The sequence below is a fragment of the Podarcis cretensis genome, assembly GCF_951804945.1.
Source record: "Podarcis cretensis genome assembly, chromosome: 10".
Classification (NCBI taxonomy): Eukaryota; Metazoa; Chordata; class Lepidosauria; order Squamata; family Lacertidae; genus Podarcis; species Podarcis cretensis.
Window position 1 is genome coordinate 22,458,618 of NC_137179.1, and position 17,236 is coordinate 22,475,853.

At 45.0% G+C, this 17,236-nt stretch overlaps 1 protein-coding gene across 4 annotated transcripts in view; it reads right to left on the minus strand.

Moving 5' to 3' along the window:
• Positions 1 to 15,273, minus strand: part of CREB3L2 (cAMP responsive element binding protein 3 like 2) — a 298,302-nt gene extending 283,029 nt beyond the window's left edge. For 3 of the 4 annotated variants that reach the window (XR_013842796.1, XR_013842797.1, XM_079992718.1), the window contains exon 1: positions 14,817 to 15,273. Coding sequence is in view for 2 of the 4 variants with exons in the window: in XM_079992718.1 (XP_079848844.1) it covers positions 14,817 to 14,924 (108 nt within the window). In the remaining 2 variants the exon portion in view is untranslated. The remainder of the gene's footprint in view (positions 1 to 14,816) is intronic. The other variant, XM_079992719.1, reaches the window with a different exon arrangement.
• Between the last annotated feature and the right edge of the window lie 1,963 nt (positions 15,274 to 17,236).

Below are 17,236 nucleotides of genomic sequence, written 5' to 3' on the forward strand. Positions count from 1 at the left end.
GCCACTACAACTTATTCCAATGTTGCTGCTTTTCCTCCTTTTGTTGTTATCAGAGGTGTGTCTGTGGCTAGTTAACACAAAAGAGGAATTACCAGAACTGGGGATTGCATCCAAAAAAATTATCCAATTAGAGGAAGTAATCTATGCAGCAGGACTTCCTTTCATTTTCCTCTCCCCCCATATCTGTTTGGGGTTTAATTTAACTCTCTACAGCAGATAAGTAGAGGATGATGTCCCATTTCAAGGGCAGAAGAGCTAACGCAATGACTTCATTCAAGAAGTCACCACATCAGTTTTAGTTCCGACTCTGGGAACCACTGAAAAAGTGCCTTGTTTCCCTGGTAAAGTAAGGGATTGGATAGTGGGAACCACCCTGACTTTGGGTGCTGCATTAACCTACTTTCATTTGTGAGTCATTCCAGAGCAGATCAGAAAATGACAGCCACAGAGGTCACCCAGAAAATTCCCAGCAACAAAAGGGAACGTCTTCTGAAAACTGAAAATTGAATTAAGATTTATTAACAGATAACGGCGGGTTAAACCACAGAGTCTAGGGCTTGCCGATCAGAAGGTCGGCAGTTCGAATCCCCGTGACGGGGTGAGCTCCCATTGCTCGGTCCCTGCTCCTGCCAACCTAGCAGTTTGAAAGCACGTCAAAGTGCAAGTAGATAAATAGGTACCGCTCCAGCGGGAAGGTAAACAGCGTTTCCGTGCGCTGCTCTGGTTCGCCAGAAGCGGCTTAGTCATACTGGCCACATGACCCAGAAACTGTACACCGGCTCCCTCGGCCAGTAAAGCGAGATGAGCGCTGCAACCCTAGAGTTGTCCGTGACTGGACCTAACGGTCAGGGGTCCCTTTACCTTTTAAAGGCAATGAGTCAGCATCTGGGTTTGCCCTACACTGCTATGCAGGAGTACTTCTCTGTCGCCATGCTGGGATGGAACTGGGTGCTCATCCAGCCATAGACAGAGTCACACTCCCCCTGAGGGAACAGGTACATAGTCTGGGGTGTTCCTTGATCCATCTCTGTCTCTGGAGGCCTAGGTGGCATCAGAGGCAAGGAGTGCCTATTTCCAGCTGTTCCTGAATGAATGCTACCCATGAAGATGGTCTCAAAACTACAGCTGCTACAAGAGACACTCTCTTTGCAGTCCCACTGACAGGTATTCTGTGTTGTCAATGGACCCAAGAGAAGGCCTTCTCAGTGACTGCACCTCCCACTTTTAGATTCCCACACACTTTTTACCATTTTCCCACATCTTAGGGCTACTCTTCCTTTGCGCCACTATTCTCCTCCCTGCATTTTAAGAAATGGTGACCAGCCTTTCTTGGTTTCAGTTCTGGCTAACACAAGCACATACCCTGTTCAATGTACAGTGGTACCTTGGTTTACAAACTTAATCCGTTCTGGATGTCCGTTCTTAAACCAAAGCATTCTTAAACCAAGGCGTGCTTTCCCATAGTAGCGGGGGACTCAATTTACAAATGGAACACACTCAACAGGAAGTGAAACATGTTCTTATTCTAAGACAAAGTTCACAAACCAAAACACCTACTTCCAGGTTTGCAGCATTCTTAATCCAAGTTGTTCATAAACCAAGCTGTTCTTAAACCAAGCTACCACTGTACTGGCATTACGAAGGATGCTACATGCAGTGCTTTAGGGAGCTTCCATAGCCACACCCCTAGGATGAGCTGAGGAGGATAAAGGTTCATTATCACAAAAGCTGTATTTTTATATGTGGCACCAGGCCAATTGGCAGGCCACCTCTGCATTACAAAGATGTCTGCAAACGTGATGTGCGAAGGCTGGCAACATCAACCTGCCACAAGGGAACCCCTTGCAGATGACCGCAGTACCTGCAGACAGTCAAGTCATCAATCCATAGCAGTGACCAGAGGAGAAATGACCACTGGGGGGAGCACAGAGAGAAGAAATGTCATGGTGCATCTGCCCCAGCTGCAAGCAAACATGTCTCTTCCATATTGGCCTCTACAGCCACAGCAGGTGCTGCAACCTTCTGACAGCTTGACTTCAACCCCTCCCCCTCAAAGGCACACAGTAGTTTCTTATGTTCTGGACTTCAACCCTATTCACTCATTAGGTCTCCAAACGGAAAGGGACTAGGATCACCCCCTTGCATTCGCAACACATACACACACAGGCAAGAAACACAGCTGTGCCCACCACCCTGACAACTTCTGTACTTCAACAAAGTTGTGAAGGGGAACCGGCTGAATTTGCATCTTCACAAAGGGCTCCAGATCACATGGAGGAGCCTACGGTCAGCCCCTGCCTCAAACACACAGTGGTTGCAAGAAGAAACCAGTGGAGGATCATCAGAACTGGGGCCAGCAACCCACTCATGTGTTAGCTCTTCATATGGAGAGGGAAAGTGATAGAGCATTTTCCTAGCAAGCAGAAGGTCCCTGGTGTGGTGTAGTGGTTAAGAATGGTAGACTCGTAATCTGGTGAACCGGGTTCGGGTCTCAGCTCCTCCATATGCAGCTGCTGGGTGACCTTGAGCTAGTCACACTTCTTTGAAGTCTCTCAGCCCCACTCACCTCACAGAATGTTTTTTGTGGGGGAGGAAGGGAAAGGAGAAAGTTAGCCGCTTTGAGACTCCTTTGGGTAGTGATAAAGCACCTCTTTTTCTTCTTCCCCAGCATTCCAGGTAGGGCTGGGAATGTCCTCTACCTGAAACCCTGGCAAGTCACTGCCAGTCTGGCAATACTGAGCTAGATAGTCTGGTTATATAAATATTTGCAATAAATAAGGTGGCTAATTTGGAGATATCAAGAAAGACACGTTAATTTCCTGCAAAGCAATGTAGACGCATGCCTCATTCCCCTAAGTTTGAACATGGAGTCGTTTGTTGTTGTTTTTCAGTGTGCATATAAAAAAACCGAGCTGTGTGAAAAAAAAGGGGACAAGGCCACAAACCAGATTCTCAACAGCAGCTTCAGAAAGACACAGAAAAAACATTCACTAGATAAGCTCTTCAGATAAACTTTACCTTATCACAGGGCTGAACATTTTCATTAGGAAACAGGAAAGCAAAGTCAAAGCAAGTGGGTGTTGAGACTTCACTGCTCTTTCCAAGTAATTTACCTGAAGAGAGATAAGGGAAGCTCAAAGTTTCCCCAGCTCATCCCCAAGAATGATCTCAACTCTGAACTTTAGGTGGAAAAAAGCAACAAGCAAAGCCATGTGGCCTGCTGGAATCTGAACCATGGACTCCTTGCCATCCTCATCCCAATTACGTACACTCCTTTGACCAAAATACAGAGTTTGTTTTCCTCCCACTGTTTCCTCCAAGTAGTTCTGAGTGATGCATATACTCTTCTTCCTTCCTTTTATTATTACACCAACCCTGAAAGGTAGGTCAGGTCGAGAGAGGTTTATGTGTGGGCCCCAAGATTACTATGCAACCATCGTGTATACCTAATAATAATAATCTTATTATTTGTACCCTGCCCACCTGTCTGGGTTGCTCCAGCCACTCTGAGGAGCTTCCAACACATGTAAAAGCATGTTTACTTGCGGGATCGCCTTACTGCATAAATGCCCAGTCAACCACTTCAATCAACTGCAGTTGGAGGTAACTGCATCTATTAGTGTACACTTCGGAACTCTCTGCCTATTGACACCAGGGGAGCGTCTAAAATTCAAGAAGTAGTTTATGTTCCCCCATTTGTCACTCCAGCTTATACCTTTGCTCCTTTAACACAAAAATAGTTTGATATACAAATACCAGAAACAAACATGAATGCAACACAGCAGTCCAAAGATAAACCAAAAAAGGTTGAGAAGAGAAATACTGTGTTGGCTATGTGCCAAAGAATAAGGAGCTAAAATAATTCGCCCTTGTATAATTGTATACTGTACTCCTTTCTTATGGTGCAACTGGACAAATTGGCAGGAGATTCACAACCTAACCTTTCCAGTCTCGTTCCATTTGTAAAGTTAAAAGCAGCCACAGGGTGTGGGTAAAATAGACAAGAGGCTTGCGTAGTCTTGCCTTTCTTCTCATGCAACAGGTGAACTGGCTGTCTCCTTAGTTATCTATTTTCTTAAAACAGGTTTTTGAACAAGTGCAGCTTCTATATGGCAAAAAAAGCAAAAACTGGAGGGCTTATATTAACTTACATATTTAATTTTAAGATTTGTGTACTGGTGGTCATTGTATCTGCAATGTAAACTGATGGTGGTCTACTGTTATTGTTTGTATATTATTATTTTGGCTTGTTTTCCTTCTCTTATTTAATTTCATCTTTTTTTCTCCTTTCCTCATTAAATCTGCAAATAGAAAATTTTATTTTAAAAATGTATAAATGGAAAGATTGTCAGTGTCAAGTTATATTGGCTAGTTTGCTAAATTCCCCCTCAGTTCTCCTCCAACATTACACCTCTTTTTAAAAGAAAAAAATACGGTATATATCTCCTATAAACTGCAGAGCAGCAGGTTTGCTTGAGAAGAGGGCGGATAAAAACCACAACAGGAGGAAGAGGTTGACTCAAATGCTCAGGTAAGCTGTTGACATTTCCAAGTTCCTGGTTAGAGTAACCTGCCTTTTAAATTTGCCTGCAAGCAATGAAGCAACAGACATTTCCATCCCTGTCAATATGTTGACATTGGTTGACCAACTAAGTGGTCCAGCAAAGGATCAACATTGTAAAAGATAACAGGGTTGAAAGACAAGCTGCTCCTTTATTTCTTTTGCATAATCACAAATTTTAAAAGAGGAGGAGTGAGTATTCCCTCTATCAAACTTGCCAGTGTTGGGGAAGTCCCACTGAACTCAGTGGGGATTACTTCTAAGTAGATGTGCACAGGACTGTACTGTTCAGTTCTTGTCATTGCAACTAACTTTGTTCCACTGGCGTCCATGAGGCACAGCAGTGACTAATTTTACCTGGACTCAGGCCAGGGTCTTGCGAAATGGCTGAAGCAGCTGTGCTTCATACCAGGTCTTTCATACTGCTTCCATCCCTATCCGAAGTTCGATTCGGAAACCAGAGTCAGCAGAAGAGGCCTGATTTGTGGTTATCTGTTGACGCTGCCCCTCACTTTCTTTCTTCACTTTTGATTCACCTGTCAAGAGGAATTAGAAGACTGGCTCTATTCAGAGCGACTTGCAAAGGCTCTTCAGATTACCTTTCCAGAGGCTCACAAATATGTGCAGCTGCGGAGAAAACAAGGTGTCTATTCACCAAGGAGAAATGCTGGATTCTCTGGCACTTGAGAATCAGCTAAAGACAGAGTTTTAAAGTATTTCACATGAGCCAATTGCCAGAGTTTTGGTGCATATTCAATATCCAGACCCCAGACACAGGAACCCAGACTGGTTTGTTGCAATACAGCGGTACCTCTGGTTGCGAAAGGGATCTGTTCCAGAGGCCCGTTCGCAACCTGAAAGGAACACAACCCACACCTGCGCATGCGCGGGTCGCGATTCGCTGTGCATGCACGAGTGGGGAAACCCGGAAGTAACTCTTTCCGGTACTTCCAGGTCGCCGCGGGACGCAATCTGAAAATGCTCGACCTGAAGCAAACGTAACATGAGGTATGACTGTAATAGCAACCAATAGCTCTTCCAACTCTGCAATTCTATGATTTCATTATGATCTAGTTGAGATTCCTGCATTGCAGGGGGTTGAACTAAATGATCCTCATGGTCCCTTCCAAATCTACAATTCTACAACGGCGTTTCCATGCGCTCTGGGTTCCGTTGCAGTGTCCCACTGCCAGCCCAAAAGCGGAGATGAGCCCATAGTCAAATTTGACTGGACTTAACTGTCCAGGGGTCTTTACCAACAATTCTAATATTCTATTATTATTATTTATTATTATTATTCCTGAAACATCAGTTGTAGTGGCCAAAATGAAGTTGATAGTGGGAAATAAAAGGTAAAGGTACCCCTGCCCGTACGGGCCAGTCTTGACAGACTCTGGGGTTGTGCGCCCATCTCACTTAAGAGGCCAGGGGCCAGCGCTGTCCGGAGACACTTCCGGGTCACGTGGCCAGCGTGACATCGCTGCTCTGGCGAGCCAGAGCCGCACACGGAAACGCCGTTTACCTTCCCGCTGGTAAGCGGTCCCTATTTATCTACTTGCACTCGGAGGTGCTTTCGAACTGCTAGGTTGGCAGGCGCTGGGACCGAGCAGCGGGAGCGCACCCCGCCGCAGGGATTCGAACCGCCGACCTTTCGATCGGCAAGCCCTAGGCGCTGAGGCTTTAACCCACAGCGCCACCTGCGTCCCCTAGTGGGAAATAAGGTGAAGCTAATATTCAGGGTCTTGTTTGGATTTTGTTGGTTTAAAAAAACAACCATCGCACAAAACAATTTTAGTTTTTGTTTGTGACATTTTAAAGTGTTAACAATCTACCCTAGCACCTCAGGATATGATAGAATTGCTAACAGCAAAAAATAACAATGAAGATTATATACATGCAACCAAAATGCTTCTCTCGCTAACAGGCTAGCTGTGTGGGTCATGGATGATCAAACCATTTAGCAGGAGTTAAACAAAAAACAGCCAACATTTGTGGGTTTGCATTCCAGCATTTGAAAGTCTAATGAAAATGTGGAGGGGAATTCCAGTGGATTAATATTGTGCTGGAAGGCAACACCTTCCCAACCAGTTCTTCAGTAAAACAGAGTTTAGAAGAATTTCCTGCTGCTAATGCCCTTGCCAACTCAAAAGGAGAAGACCCCACAGAACATGCCCCTGCCTCCAAGTTGTTCCACAAAAATAACATTATGCAAGGTAAAAGAAGAAACTTCAAGTGATAGAGGAAGAGAATAGTATCTGACAGTTTTATGTTTTATGATTATATTAATTGCAAGGAATTGCAATACAAAAGACAACGATACGACTAGAAACGAGCAAAACTGGAATCTGACAATGAATTTTAATTCATCTCACTGTTGTGGTTTATTCTTTGGTGAGGAGAATCCTATGCAAATTAGAGCAATTCATACAGGAAAAATTTCTGATGTACGAGAGCAGGTGTAGCCAACATGGTGCGCTCCAGATGCTGAACTCCAGTTCCCATCATTCCTGAGCTCTGGCCATGCTGGCTGGGGCTGATGGGAGTTGGAGTTCTAAACATCTAGAGGTGGTGCACTGGGTACAGAGCTGGGAAATTTTCCCACCTCATATCTCGGATACAGCTGAAAACAATTACCAGCTTCCATGTATTTCAAGAAAAGTGGAAAGAGGGTAGGGGGGACACCAAGTACAGTGGTACCTCGGGTTAAGAACTTAATTCGTTCTGGGTTAGCAGAGTCTGTAACCCGAAGTGTCTGTAACCTGAAGCATCTGTAACCCGAGGTACCACTGTCGTTTATCAGGGATAGCAAAATGTGTCTGCTCTCTGGGTTAGGAAATCAGAAGCCGACTCAGACTGTTGGTATATAAATTCTAAAAACAGCAATAGATTTTTGTTTTCATTTCAAGAAGCCCACAATGATCTACTCTGCATAGCAGAGCTCTCCAGCTATTTAGGCAGAAGTGTTTCCCATAATCTGCTCCTTCTAATTATAGCAGCGTTTCCATACGTCTGGAATTTCAAGGTTGGAAGTGGCATCTGGCGGGAATTTTCGTCCTGGATCTTCGGCAACATAAAATTGCATTCTCCATCCCCACCCCCCACCCCGCCCAAAGCTCAACCACTTTGGGAATTTTCTATTTTTAAAAAAGCTAAAACATTTGTTTGTGTCCGGATTTTCCCTAAATTAGGGTATCAATCAAGATGATGATGATAATAATTTATTATTTATACCCAGCCACTCTGGGCAGTTCCCAACAGAATATTAAAAACACGAGAAAACACCAGCCATTAAAAACTTCCCTAAAGAGGGCTGCCTTCAGATGTCTTCTAAACGTCAGATACAGTGGTACCTCAGGTTACAGACACTTCAGGTTACAGACTCCGCTAACCCAGAAATAGTACCTCAGGTTAAGAACTTTGCTTCAGGATGAGAACAGAAATCGCGCAGCAGCAGCACGGTGGCAGCGGGAGGCCCCATTAGCTAAAGTGGTACCTCAGGTTAAGAACAGTTTCAGGTTGGGACTTCCGGATTAGCGCGATCAGCTAATGGTGGATTCCCTCCGAGCTCCGGAGGGAATCGGCTCTACTGGAGACGGGTCCTACCGCGACGGCGACGCAGGGACCCTCAGAAACCGCAGGCGCGGAAGCCTGCGGACTTGGTGACTCGGTGGGCACCTTAAGTGCCCCCCCGACCCACGAAGAGCCTTTTTAAAGGCTACGGAGAGGGTACGGAGAGTGGCGTGGTGCTGTGAGTAGACCGCTACTGCAGTGGAGCGAAGCCACGAGCCATGGCCGGAGAGCGCTGACTTTTTTCCCTGAAATTCGGACTTGAAATAACCCGTGAGTAGAACGGAATTTGGACTTTAAAACATTTACCCTTGAATTCGGTACGATCAGGGGGATGTGCTAAAGGGAAGTCCGCACCCCCCCTACCTACAAAAGATTTAAAGCAAGGATCGGAGAACTAAGGTGGAGAGATCCTTTCTTTTCGGTGTGATTTAAAAGATAATATTTCCATGAATTTGACAGAAGAAGATTTGTGCTGGAGAGTAAGAGTGGAATTTTAGTAGTTTTTGTCTAACCCCCACCCCCCCCCCGGACCCGGGAGCGTCCTGTGTGTGAGCTGGAGGAAAAGGAACAAGGAGTTTGACAGCTGTTAAAGGAGCTGTCAAACGGGTAGTTAAAGTTTAAAATCTTATTATTTAACATCTCTCTGGACTAAATTTGTTACATTTGAATCAAAGTGGTTGGGAACAAAGTAGTTATAAATAACAAAGTAACAGACTGTTGGGAAAGGACTATTAAGTAACCAGAATCCCCCTAGGGGGAACTCTGAAACACTACAATGGCTGCAGATGGAAAATTACAGGCAGAGATAGAAAGAATGTTTTTTCTCGTGGGAATACTGCAAGAGCAGAGCATGGCTATGAACAAACAACTTATAACCTTGAACTCTAAAACAAGCAACTCTGCTGAATGCACAAAGGATCTGACTGGAAAAAAATCTGCAGCTGAATCAGAAGAGACATCTTTGGAACTGGAGGAGAGGGAAGAAGGAGTGGAGAATGTACAGGTGGAGAGTACCAACCAGAAGCCTACATTGCTAGAACATAAAGAAGAAGATATTTGGATTACAAATCTGTGAAAGATGCGAAAGAGGAAGGAGGAAGCCCCTGGAACACTTGGAACATTGGAATTTAAAAGAAATAAGAAATATGATTGGGGCTTCCTCTTTGAGTATGGGAGATCAGTTGACCTTTTGCAGCAGCTGTTACCAAGTATTTCGGATGGAAGAAAATCTGATGAGACTGTGCCAGAGCTCCTTCGAGACCGGACGACCAACAAAGAGGGTTACCAACAAAACCGGCAGAGAGAGACTGACAGAGACTTGAAGGCCTCAGATGTGAGGAATCCAGGCTAAAAAACTGTTATTGTGGACATTTATTCGGGAAGGGACAGAAACCGGGGTAGGGAGGGAGGGGAGAACAGAATTTCAAAATTTTTATGACCTTTGTGTTTGGCTATTATGACCTATATTTAATATAAAAAGGGGGAAATTCGTGGAAGGGAATTTGGGTCGACCTTAGAAAAGGATTCAACATTTATAAGAAAATTGGATAAGTAAAATTTGGCCAAGTAATAAGAATTAATTTTTAAAAAATAACAATAATATGTAATAGGATGAGAGATAAGAACTTGCTGAGCTAATTATTTGAATTAGGATGTATGAAGGGGGGGTGGGGGGAAGTCAGGAAGTGGGGTTAAGAAAGTAAGGATATGAAATTATACATGTTTTGTCTTTGTCTTTTCCTTTTTGTGTGTGTGTGTTTATAAAATGTGAAAATCCAATAAAAATTTTAGTAAAAAAAAAAAAAAAGAACAGTTTCAGGTTAAGAACGGACCTCCAGAACGAATTAAGTTCTTAACCCGAGGTACCACTGTAGTTGTTTATTTCCTTGATATCTGATGGAAGGGCGTTCACAGGGCAGGCACCACTATCAAAAAGGCCCTCTGCCTGGTTCCCTGTGACCTCACTTCTCGCAGTGAGGGAACCACCAGAAGGCCCTCAGCGCGGGACCTCAGTGTCCAGGCCGAACGATGGGGGTGGAGATGCTCCTTCAGGTATACTGGGCTGAAGCCATTTAGGGCTTTAAAGATCAGCACCAACACTTTGAATTGTGCTCAAAAACATACTGATTGAATATTTGAAGCTCTGCAAGCAAAGCAGGTTTTTTACCAATAATGCAAATGCATCATTACTTCACTTGGGGAAACCCTGCCATTTTGATAGGCAAGGTGTGTGCACAGGGATAGCTTCCCTCTTAGAAAGACCACAAAGGAGTATCCTCAGGAATGAGATGCTGTATTTCTGCCAGGAGGGCAGAATGAGACATGCAGGGGAGGGAAAACAATGTCAAGAATGGTGGCGTGCAGGCTTTGCATCCTCTGCAATGTTGCCCTGAAGGCTGGTATTTAAATCCCTTTCAACAGAAGTGAATAAGGCCAAACCTTACGCCAAAGAATAAACGGACATAAATCTGACATCAGGAACCACAAGACAGAGAAACCAGTAGGAGAACACTTCAATCTCCCAGGACATTCTATACAAGATCTCAAAGTAGCTGTTCTATTACAAAGGAATTTCAGAAATAGACTGGAAAGAGAAGCTGCTGAATTGCAACTTATTACCAAACTTAAAACCATGGAGAGACCTGGTCTGAACAAAGACATTGGATTCTTATCTCATTATACATGACAAAGCCATTTTTCACCTTCTCACCCCTTGCTTTTTCCTGTAAGACCTATTACAGTTGTTAAGAGTCGTCAACAGGCTCATCACAGCTATCTGCCAATCACCCAATCCCACCACCCTTCTGAGTAATACCCCTCCCCACCTTCTCACTATATAGAAGGGTTTGGTGACTTCTGTTTCGGTGTATCTGAAGAAGTGTGCATGCACACGAAAGCTCATACCAAGAACTAACTTAGTTGGTCTTTAAGGTGCTACTGGAAGGAATTTTTTTATTTTGTTTTAACAGAAGTGAATGTGGTGAGAAAGTAAAGGGATAGCATGGGATGCGTACTAAACATACCCTGGACATGTGAGCTTCATTCCCTTCCCAACTTCTCTCCAGAGTATCTCAAATCATAGCCGGTTTACCCCACAGAACTCAATGGGAACCGCTGGGAACCAAGACAGCCCCTTATCTGCATAGTCTCATCCTGGGCCCCATTCTAGGTCACACTGGCACAAGGTGACCCAACATCAGTGCCAAATTTACGTATAAGCTAAACAAGCTATAGCTTAGGGCCCCACTCTCTTGGGGCCCCCCAAAAAAGTTTAAAGGGGGGGGAAACTGGATGTACGGTGCCAAAATATAAAATAAAAAACAAATAAAATAAAACCTACATACAACAACAGTATTTGGTGTTGTGTAGCCTCTTGAGAACTTCTCAGCATCTTGAGAAGTTCAGCATCTTGAGAAGTAGAGACATCACCTTGCCAACAAAGGTCCGTATAGTTAAAGCTATGGTTTTCCCAGTAGTGATGTATGGAAGTGAGAGCTGGACCATAAAGAAGGCTGATCGCCGAAGAATTGATGCTTTTGAATTCTGGTGCTGGAGGAGACTCTTGAGAGTCCCATGGACTGCAAGAAGATCAAACCTCTCCATTCTGAAGGAAATCAGCCCTGAGTGCTCACTGGAAGGACAGATTGTGAAGCTGAGGCTCCAGTACTTTGGCCACCTCATGAGAAGAGAAGACTCCCTGGAGAAGACCCTGATGTTGGGAAAGATGGAGGGCACAAGGAGAAGGGGGCGACAGAGGACGAGATGGTTGGATAGTGTTTTCGAGGTTACCAGCATGAGTCTGACCAAGCTGCGGGGGGCAGTGGAGGACAGGAGTGCCTGGCGTTCTCTGGTCCATGGGGTCACGAAGAGTCGGACACGACTAAACGACTAAACAACAACAACAAGCCTCCTATGATGCAAGCAATGGGCCCCACCTGCTTGCCTGCTCCCTAAAATATCACTGGTTTGCTCATTTCTAGATATAGGGTGCCTACATTCTGCATGGACTGGTTGCATGGCAATATGTGCAAATGGCTTTAGATACCTATTAGGTCTGTAAATTATCACATAGCATACATTCAATACAAGAAGCAGCGACAATTTGTTGTTGACAAAGGACAGCTAGACATATAAAGGGCGCCCCATTACCTTCAGTAGCTTAGGGCCTCATCAAACCTAAATCCAGCCCTGCTAGTTGTTATTGGCTTCCCAATGCCCACCTGCCCCAGCAGGTGGGCCATGATACAAGATGATGGAAGTCGCAGTCCAACAACATCTGGAGAGCATCGCCATGGCTACCCTCTGCACAGAGGTGCATCTGGCTTCATCACTGTACCTCTTTCAGGCAATGCTAAAGAATCAACTCTTTACACACCTCAGGTGTGTGTTTTCAGGACCTACCATATTCCTGTCACTGTAAGATTTAACCATATTTAATTCTGGATTTTAAATTGTAACCAAGGGAAGGATGGGTAACAAATATAATTACTTGCTTAATTAATTAAAACCCCTGTGCTAGCACCTGACAAATATACCTGCCATGGATGCACTGAAAGAATGTCCTTGTGATAAAGCCCAGCTGAAATTAATTTCCATATACCCATTACAGATCACATATTGAGCCAGCCACACTTCTAAAATGTTCAGTCTAGGGCAGCACAGACTGGCATGCTGAGCTCCAAGAATTAATGCCATAAGCAGAGAAAGTGGCTAAACTTAATTGCCTCTTGACTGCTGAGCTGCACTGAGGCTATCACATCTAGAACCCCTTATTAGGTACTTTGGTTTAATTGCAATGGGGAGTGCCCATGTCATTGCCAAGTGTTGCCAGGATCGCTACTGTGTGAAGAGTGCAACCAGACTCTGCAGTTCCAAATCAACCACACGGGGTGCGTTCCTAGTACCCTATGCATGGCAAGTTTACCATCTGATGCCAAAAACTAAGATCAAGCACCATCTTCTGTTGAAATACCTAGGCTTGATACAAGGGTATGCTTGCTTTGGGGCAGCATAGATCTTTTCACCAGCAGAAATAAAGCGTAAACAACTAGGGCCAGGGAAACTTAGCCTCCTCTAATATTTTGGATACCCCTCACCCCAGAATATTGAGAGGTGTTGTGTTGTGTGCCAGAGAGCTAGGGAAATTCTCTTTGTGAAATGCAGAGAGACTTGTTGCTCTCTCTGACACCGCGCTAGTCTGGATGGATAGGACATTTGCCATGTGGAAATGCATTAGTATATATGTGAATATGAACTGTGTGTGCAGCCAGTGCCAACTTAGAGACTGTTTTTAAAGCGTTATGTCCTCACGGTGGGTGGAAGGACTTTTCCCTCTGACTTTTCAAAAAGTTGGTTCTCTTCCTGAGGGGGAAAAATCATTCTGCACATTTCAAAATGCTTTCTCCTCAGATGCTTTTTCCTTCTAAAAAAGAAAAAAAAACTCAACCTTTTACAGTGGGGAGGAACTTTGCACATGCTCCAAGTCATTCTTGCCTTAAGTGCCAAGCATTCTTAAAATAAAAGTGAGATGGTAACAGAAAAAGATACACACACCACAAACTTTGCTTGCTCAAATAGATTTCCTTTTTCTCCAGCTGTCTGGGGATAAAGTTGTATGTGCAGAGACTGAGTTTGGATAAAGTCGCTGGTGCACACTTTCCAGCAAGAGGAAAAACCTCCAACATCTGGCACAAAGCAATGATTATCTCTTACTTGCTTTCATGGCTATCACTGCAGAACCACCATAAATATTCTTTGGAGACATGGGCATTTACTTCCTTTCAGCAAACTAAAAGCAGGCAGGGCAGAGGGAACACCAGGAACCAGGTCTGCAAAAGTTTCAGAGCTTGGAATGCTGCCCAAAGAATGAGACCGTTATTGCGGTTCTCAGAAAGACTGCTATTTTCTTGCTGACAACTCTTAATAGGAACCTCTTTATGTGCAGAAACAGGAAAGAGTCCAATCAAAAGTTTCGTAACAAGCACTTCTGAACAAATAGGAATCCCCACGCTTAAACCACACACACATATATATGCTGGTCCAAACAGGCCTTGTGGGCAGTAATTAGATTTGCATCAAGAAACACAGATAACCCTTCAAAGTACAGGTATTTCCTCCTTGCGTCAGCGGCTCCTAATTCCCCCCCCCCCCCCGCTGAAATTCCAAACTCCAGGCTCTCCACCATCTTTTAAAAAACCATAAAGCTGTTTTGAGAACTCTTCACTGGCCCTACAGCAGACAGTATCTGGCACTTATTCTAACACCCATGAGCAGACAGAGCAGACTGCTCTTTTTGAAAACAGAGGGAGGAAAACTTAAGTCATGAAAAGGGAGTGGGGAGGTGAACAGACAAAGTGCAAGAGATGCCAATTCCAGATGAGCTCAACATAACTTTTCCCCCAAGAAAAAAGAGACTCCTCCTACATAATGAAAGCCCAGGAAGGGTTGCTAATAGCAGGGTGACTTTCTGAAGCCAGATGTGCGCCAGCCAGAACTTTTTCTTCCACCCACAAGGAGCAAACCCCACCTCTAAGTTACTTTTAAAAAAACCACACACTGTGCCACACACTTCTTACAGAGTGGATAACTGCATCGCAAGCCAACATAATAAAGTTTCGTTGTGCCGCCCCATTTTCCCATGCCTTCCACCACTACCACTGTCCCAGTGTTTTGACCGTGTTCTCACCGTGCTGTAGAGCAGGGCATCAGAGTCCACCGGTTCCGACAACTCGCTCAGCTTTCGGTCCCAGTGCAACAGGTTCTGCTCCCCACTTTCCAGCCCATCCATGGCCATTTCGGACCTCAGCAATACCAAGAGCGGGGGGCGGGGGGCGGGGGAGAGAAATATGCACTCTTGGAGCACCTCGGAACGATCACAGAAAACAAACTTGTGCCATAAGGCTGAAAAAACGCTGCCGCCCCTGCCTCTGTGCGCCTTACTCCCTTAGAAAAGGAATAAAATAGAAGCTATATAGTAATATAACTGAAATAAATGCAACAGCCAGCTAGTTTTGCAACCATATGTCCTAGATCTCGGGCGCGCATCTGCTTTCAAGAAAGACCTCCGTTGTCTTACTGGCAGAGACCTTCCCCAGAGCTCCTGAAACCCCAAACTGCCACCAGCTGCTGCCTTCCCTCCAGCCCCCACCAGATTCTTGGCTCCGCCCCCCGCCCTGGCCAATCAGCGAAGGCAAGCTCGGGACCTTCGAGGGCGAGCGCCCAATCAGAATCCAGAAGCCGATTCCCTGGCTCTTCCACCCTCCCCATTCCATAGCCGCTTCCTACACTTCCCCAGCTGTGGAATGTGGGCGGGGAAATCCCGATTACGTCAAGCAGGGAAAAGGCCCTCTCCACCCCCCCCCCCGCCTCCCTCGACCCTCTCTGTCCCTGACCAATAGCCTTCCGCCCTGGATGTTCCAGCCGCTCTGAGGGACCGGCAACGTTCGGAAAGTGGCGCGCGCCGCAGCCAATGACCTAGCGACAAGACAACAGCTTGGGGGAAAGCCCCGCCTACTTTTGGAGGAGCAAAATAAAAATAAAGCCTTGAAAGTAGACCCGGGGGAAAATAACCTCTTAACACTGGAGATGGGAGGGAGGGGACAGGAGATGGGCTATGATTCTTCCTTGCAGTTCAATGTCCGGCACCAATTTGTCACTGAGTTTCTCTGGAACCGGATTGATTGCTTTATAGGGAACTGGGAGCAAAGTTCTCTTTTCTTGAGAAAGCAAACATCAGAGCAGAGCTGAAAAGAAAAGGTGTGGGAGGGGAAGCCGGATCCAAAACGGGGGCGAGGGATGAATATATGGGCACATCAAAAGGAACATTTGGGTAGTTGAAAAACTCAGGACAAGTCGAAGTTAGGTTAGGAGATGTAAAAAGTGACTGATAAGAATTTGGAAAGTGAGTTAAGTAGTTGTTATGTACTGAGTTGAATAGGATCCAAACTGCAGCAGTCTGACTGGTCCTAGAACAATAGGATCCAAATTGCATCAGTCTGATTGGTCCTAGAACAATAGGATTCAGAATGCAGCAGTCTGATTGGTCCTAGAACAATGCAGCAGTATGATTGGCTGGCAGGAACCACCCAATCATGCTCCAGATATAAGTGAATCCACAACCTGATTGGCTTACAGTAGAATTCCAGAATTAGCCAATCATGTGCAGCCCATTGTGTAAATAATGTATATAAAGCAGATACTTTGAGAGGACATTCATTCATTCCTCCTCACCACTATGAGCTGAATAAAGAGCATGAAATCACTTTGCGACTCTGAGTATATTTCAGTAGTCGAGGCTCCCCTGGACTCGCAGGACTCTGAGCAACTATGCCCATTCTTCCTCCCCCTGCTAACTCCCCCCCCCCACAGACTCATAGATCTGTGAGCAGTGCCAGATTTACATATAAGCTAAACAAGCTATAGCTTGGGGCCCCACTCTCGTGGCCCCCCAAAAAAATTAAAGGGAAAAAAATTAGATGCACATTTCCAAAATATAAGCTAAAAAACAAATAAAACCTACAATGATAAAATACATATTTTGTTATGTGCAAATGGCTTTAGATACCTATTGGGTCCATAAATTACCATACAGCATATATTCAGCACAAAAAACAGCGACAATTTGTTGTTGACAAAGGACAGCTGGACATATAAAGGGCCCCATTACCTTCAGTAGCTTAGGGCCTCATCAAACCTAAATCCAGCCCTGTCTATAAGGATAGCCCTGCTAGATCAGGCAGTGATCTAGTCCCGCGTCCTATTCTCACAGTGGCCAAGCAGGCATCCATAGAAAGCCCACAAGCAGTACGCATACTAGAACTCATAGCAATTCGCTTCACTTTTGTACCTCATTAACCATGTTTTCAGGACATAGAACCTTCCTCCTCCTAGCATGGTATGTCCCCTTCTTCCACCCACACACAGCCAGATAAATATGATGTGGTTTGCTGAAAACAACAAAGGGAGTGGGAACCATGGCATGGACTCACAAAAGTGAGGGACTTATTAAATAAACATACAAGGGACACATGTCAGGAAGCCAGCTCTATCAAACCACAGTTTCCCAGCCTGTAATGGGGCCAGCCCTACTGTTCGTCTCAGTGGGGC